Here is a 5774-nt window from a genome sequence, read left to right on the forward strand (position 1 = left end):
GAAACCTTATCACTTACCAGTTGAGTTGGAGCATAAGGCCTTTTGGGCCACCAAGAAGCTCAACTTTGATTTGTCTAATGCGGGAATTCATCGTAGGCTCCAACTATCTGAGTTGGAGGAACTTAGGTATGATGCCTATGAAAGTTCTAGGATTTACAAGGAAAAGACCAAAGCTTTCCATGACACGCACATTCTGCGTAAATCTTTTGCAATTGGTGATAAGGTCTTATTGTACAACTCTCGATTGCATCTTTTCCCTGGTAAACTTAGATCCCGATGGGATGGACCGTTTATTGTCTATAATGTATATCCCCATGGGGCTGTGAAGATTCTGAATCCAGGAACAGAGATAATTTCGAAGGTTAATGGTCAGCGTTTGAAACCGTTCCTCGAGTTTCCTACTACTGGTAGTGCTCCATGAACCTCTTTACACTGATGACTAACTTTTAATCAGGTATGACCCTCTTGCATTGTCTTCGCTTTTAATTCTTTCCATACATTGAGAACATTGCATGACTTAAGTGTGGGGGAGGGAAACCAGTTTTTGTTTTTTCCATTTTGTTTTGATTGTTTTTCTTTTTATTTTTGAGCTTGCTAAGGATGAAGTCCTACTTTGGCTTTTGGCTAATGATCATACCATTCGGTTGCTTGATGTATGAAAATAAAAGTTTTGATTAAGGTACCCATTTTGAACGTATAAAAACCTTGTTGAGAAAAAGAAACAAGCATGTGTCTTGAGATGAGACTTTCTTTTGAAAAATAAGAGACCCTTGTTTTATGGTGTTGGACCAGATGTAAGTTTGTGGGTTCCTTGTACTTTTGATTTGGAGTTGAGACATTCTTTTTAATTTGGCATGAGTTGACAAATGCATAATTTTAAATGAAGTGTGAAATGCGGAATAAAGAAGAATAAGAGTTGATTCCCTTGGAACTAGACAGGGCATTGCACCTCAGGAAGCGTGGTGTCTTCATCGAAATTCCTAGGGAGGAAACTTCTGAAAGAATTCTAGCATCACTGCCTATGTGGGCATATGCAAAAAGCAAAGCTACATAGTAACTTGGGTGTCTGGTGTTTGCTCCACCATGTCATTCAGGCCAACAGTAGTGGAGTAGAATAGAGTTTATTAAGCGAAAAAAGGAGAAAAAAAATGTGCAAATGTCATTAATGCTAGGTAACATGTTTGGTCAAAAACACTCCAACGCCTTAGTCATTGGTTCCCTATTTCTTCACAAGTGGTTTTTCCTTAAGATAATGATGTTTTGGAAGAAACGAAGTGAGTTCCAAATTAAGAAATATGCTAGTGCCTGGAATTGATAAAGGGTAATAAAGTTCAAGTGTGGAGGTCCCTTGTAAGAGGAATTATCTTTGCTCCGGATTGGTATGGCCATTACCTTTAGCCAAGGTTGGGATTTGTTTATTCTGAATTTTGGGTGTATATTCACTGCAAACACCCACGAGACACAACTCGTCCACTAGGGGTGACCTAAGGGTTTAAAGGCTTTTTACACATGCTAAGTACAACAGTGATTCCTACGAAAGTGAGTTAGGTTTTTTGTTTTTATTCTTTTTCTTTTTGTTTTGTTAGAGGATTAGCAAAGTCTAAGTGTGGAGGAATTCTGATGAGCACATTTATGTGTGAAATCTAGTGTAGTAAAACATGCATTTTACATATTTAAAATGGAGCTACCTTGGGTTTTACTCTTTTTGCGGGTTTTATAATTTCAAGGCCTTAAGGACTATCGGACACTATATCTCCAATTTTACACGAAAAGATGTCTTATTTCCTTTCATGGTTGCAAAGAGGATGAAATTCTAAGCAAGATGGACGTGTTCAATTGCAAGTACACATTCGTTTGGTCAACCGTACAAGTAATTATTCTTTTCGGGCCAGAAAAAGAATAATAAATCAAAACTGAACCAAGATGCAGAACCAGCCCATCTACAGTTGTCCCAAGGGTATAAGGAATATTCCAAATGTCAACAAGGATCGATGGACCACATCCTTAAATGATTGAAGATTTGTTTTTGGTAACAACTACCTAGCGTAGTTGGTGAGTTGTGGTGTGCAAAATCCCTTGCTTATTAGGAGGTCTCAAGTTCGAACCTCTTATTGAAGAAGAGAGAGAAAATAAAGAGAAAAAAAAAAAAAAAAAAAAAAAAAAAAAAAAAAAAAAAAAAAAAAAAAAAACAAGGGCATGGACGGAATTTCCCATTAAAATAGAATATTGTCCAAATCCAAGCAAGAAAAATTGGCCAAAGGGGATTTCTTGCGCAAGAAGAGAGAAATATAAAAAGGGAGAAAAAATAGGAAAAAAAAAGGCAAGAAAAGTCATGGGAGATCTCTCTCCACACGTTTTCTCTCTTCTCTCTCCTCCACCTCATCAACAAGATAAAAAAAAAAAAATTTTCTTTTTTTTTTAGAAGCTAAAATCGTTAGCTTCCCTCCCCCATTCTCTATATAATAGAATTAACACAAGGGGAGGAGGACTTCATTCTTCTTCTAGGGTTTTTTTCTTGGTTGCTCTATCTCTTTCTCTAGTTTTCTCTTTCTTTAGCTTTAGTTCTAAATTTATGCTTTAAACACTTTTGTAAGTTCTTTTTATTCAATTAATGCAAGCACTTTTGTTTTTGATTCAGTCTTTTATTTTTATTGTTTAAACAATTGAAGTTGTAATTTCAAGTTCTAGTTCTAGGCTTAGTTTTAGGTGACAAGAATAAGCTATGAAGCATGTCTTTCAAGTTCAATTTTTTTTTCTTCAGATTTGTTTTCTCTAGTACTAGAAATTTCATATTTGGTTTATTCCAGATCTAGTTTTTACTACTGGTAATATCTCAAATCGATCAAGTTTTCAATTCAAGGGTTGAAGTTTAAGTAAGTAGGCTCCTTCAGTAGTCTTCTATCCCCCCTCTCATTCCCTCTTCTGACTACCCTTTCTTTCTTAATTTAGGATTTTAATTTCAGTCGTTACATTATTGCTATCCCTTTCCCCCAAGGTTCATGGCTAGTGTACTTGTTGGCTTTGCCCCTCCTAGCCATAGAACCATCATTTTATTGTTTTTATTTTAATTGTCTCCATTTCCCTAAAGCCAAGTAGAGTAACCCTTGTAAGAGTGACTCTTTGGTCAAGTAGGGAAGCTCATATTATGATGCATCCCCCGGGCTAAGTAGAGAAACCTACTTGTGAGTCTCTCTCTAGCTTTATCTCTTTTCTTTTACTTTATTTTTATTTCAACATTTTTTTTCCTTCATTAATTTTTAATTGCGTGGGGTGTTTATCTTCAGCTATTTATTTATTTAATTTTAATTGTGTGGCTTGCATGTTTAAATTCTTAGATGACGAATGGTTAGGACATTATTTTAGATACATATGTTTAAAATGGTAATTAGAATTAGATCACAATCATTAATCAGTTCACTTTCGCATTATTAAAAGAAGCAAAAAAATAAAGTGGCTGCTCTCTCTATGTTTGAGCCGTAGCTACACTGATCTGTACGCTTGCGGTTATATTTTAAAATCTCAAACAGTAGGGAAGGGAAGTTAACAGCCAAGAGACTCGAACTCGAGACCTCCTAGTGAGCGTGGGCTTTGCGCACCATAGTTGCACCAACTGTGCTAGGCAGTTGTTGTTTAGGAGTTCTAACAATTAGCATAGATCCAATCAAGCAGATCCCCCCTTTTTTTTATAGGTAGGGAGGGGAATAAGTAAGAATAACATTGCAACAAAATCTCCTATGTAGCCTACAAATCCTTGCCAAACCAAAAAAAGGGTTTGGGTTGGTTACGTCTTGGATTAGGCCTCAAAATAGGATCGGTTCGGTCCAGCCAAGCCAAGGCATCTGCATCACAACCTCTGTTGTATATAAAGCAGGAGGCTTACAAAAAAGAAGGTAGTTCCCAAATAGGAAGCTAACATAGTTTGGCAGCTAGCAACTAACTTAAAGCCTCCTAAATCATAAAAGACAACTATAAGGGGCATTCTAGAAGGTAACTTAACTTGTACAAACTAAGTTTGACCAGTGAAACACAAAAAGACAAGTTACATCTGGAAGGAGAAATCACAGGCAGCAATAGAAGGTCTTCTGTTGAGCATTGGAAACTTGTGGAGTCTTTTAGAAGCCCAAAACTGGAAAGTAAATATGCAATCTTCAAGGGCATCATATGTTGGTTCGATGGCTACTGGTGTGGTCAGCATAGGGACAAAAAAAATAGATGACCATCTGGGCTCAATCAGCCCAAGGGCTGGCTGGTCTGGTTGGTCTTCTTCCTCCTTCGATAATGAAGACCAGCATGAGGATCTACATCAGTAAGGCAGGGAACATTATGCCCTCCCCAGACCCCGTAGTTGCAGGAGCCTCTGCACTAGGCACATCCTTTTTATTTATTAAAGAGGTATCAACTTTCACTAGGAAGCTTTATTCAGAACTCTAGGGGCATTCACGAAACTGATACTTTATGCCCCTCTTTACTCCACTCTTCAATAGTCCAAAAATAAAAAAATTAATATTGTGGAAGCCCTGATCTTGCAGATCATAACTAATAACACCCTTGCCCACAAGCTTGCCACAGGCATTGCAAGGAGATAGAGCTCACTGAACCCGAGGCCTAAATCGACTGAAAGGTTGGATTAGTTGGTGGTTTCTGCTTCCTTCTGGTACCATGCTTCTTAATTTAATAAAAATCGTAATCAATTTTAATGCATTTTATAATTAAATTGCAATACTTAAATGAAATTTTTTGGAGAGAATTAAGACCAATAAAGCAACGCAAAATCAAACGCGTTCATATTTACATTGAACCGCAATGTCAAAGCACAAAGAAAGTGAGAAAAGTTACAAGAACAACAAAGGACGGACGCAGGGGCGCGCACCTTCTTCTTCTTTACGGGCTTGAGGATCTTTATAACACATCGCTCATTTTTAGTGCAATGGACACCTTCAAAGACCTCGCTGTATTTACCCCTTCCAACCTTCCTAACCACTTCATAGTCGTCCTGTTCCCTGCAAAAAAACACAAATGATCGATCTAGTCAATAAAATCATGATATCCGAGGACATGAAAATGAAATCTTTATAGCTCTCAAGGAAAAATAAATACCCCCATTGGACGGCAAGGGACTCGTAATCCCAGTATTCTTTAGGTCGGAGTACATTCACATCGGCATGAACCCTAGCCTTTGAAGCGGCACCGGGCCTGCGGATAGATTTTCCTATCTTCTGCGCCAGTTTTTCCGTTAGGGATGACGAAATGCAATTACGCAACGATCGTTCTTGCTCTGCGTAGGCGAGTGGAGAAACACAGAAGATCTTCCTGATGCCTGAAAGGGGTACTCTTTCGGTTCTCACCGGTAGAAGATTGAGATGTGAAGAACACGCGGAGGAAGTAAGCGTTGCGAGGTAGAAAGAAACTATACGATATTCCTGAAATAGGCGGAGTGGCCTTATGGCCATGAAAAGGAGGTAAATTCTTACCTGCGAAGAAGAAGAAGAAAAAAGGAAAGAACAAAAGAGCCGACACGGCGACTCCCCCTTCCCGGCTTCCCCTCACACCTCCTTTTCGATTTCGTTTTGTTTTCACTTTAGCTTTTATTCTTTACCCCTTCTGTCCGGAACTCCGGATTTCTTGATTCAATTACGCAAAAGATGCAAAATGGAAATGGATCGGGTCGGGTTTAGCCGGTGTCTTTCCACTTAATGATTCAATACGTATCTGAAGTATTGGTCAAAAAAAGGATTTGTGACTTGTTTTGAGGAAATGTTGCCTGTGGGGTGGGG

At 38.3% G+C, this 5774-nt stretch overlaps 1 protein-coding gene across 1 annotated transcript in view; it reads right to left on the reverse strand.

The window, feature by feature from the left end:
- The window catches only part of LOC122073951 (casein kinase II subunit alpha-2-like), a 36570-nt gene extending 30999 nt beyond the window's left edge, over window positions 1–5571 (reverse strand). Inside the window, exons 1-2 of the mRNA XM_042638685.1 lie at window positions 5098–5571; window positions 4871–5000 (exon numbers count right to left, since the gene is read on the reverse strand). Of these exons, the coding sequence (XP_042494619.1) occupies window positions 4871–5000; window positions 5098–5450 (483 nt within the window). The 5' untranslated portion in view covers window positions 5451–5571. The remainder of the gene's footprint in view (window positions 1–4870; window positions 5001–5097) is intronic.
- Window positions 5572–5774: the final 203 nt, after the last annotated feature.

Source organism: Macadamia integrifolia, chromosome 3, assembly GCF_013358625.1.
Source record: "Macadamia integrifolia cultivar HAES 741 chromosome 3, SCU_Mint_v3, whole genome shotgun sequence".
Lineage (NCBI taxonomy): Eukaryota > Viridiplantae > Streptophyta > Magnoliopsida > Proteales > Proteaceae > Macadamia > Macadamia integrifolia.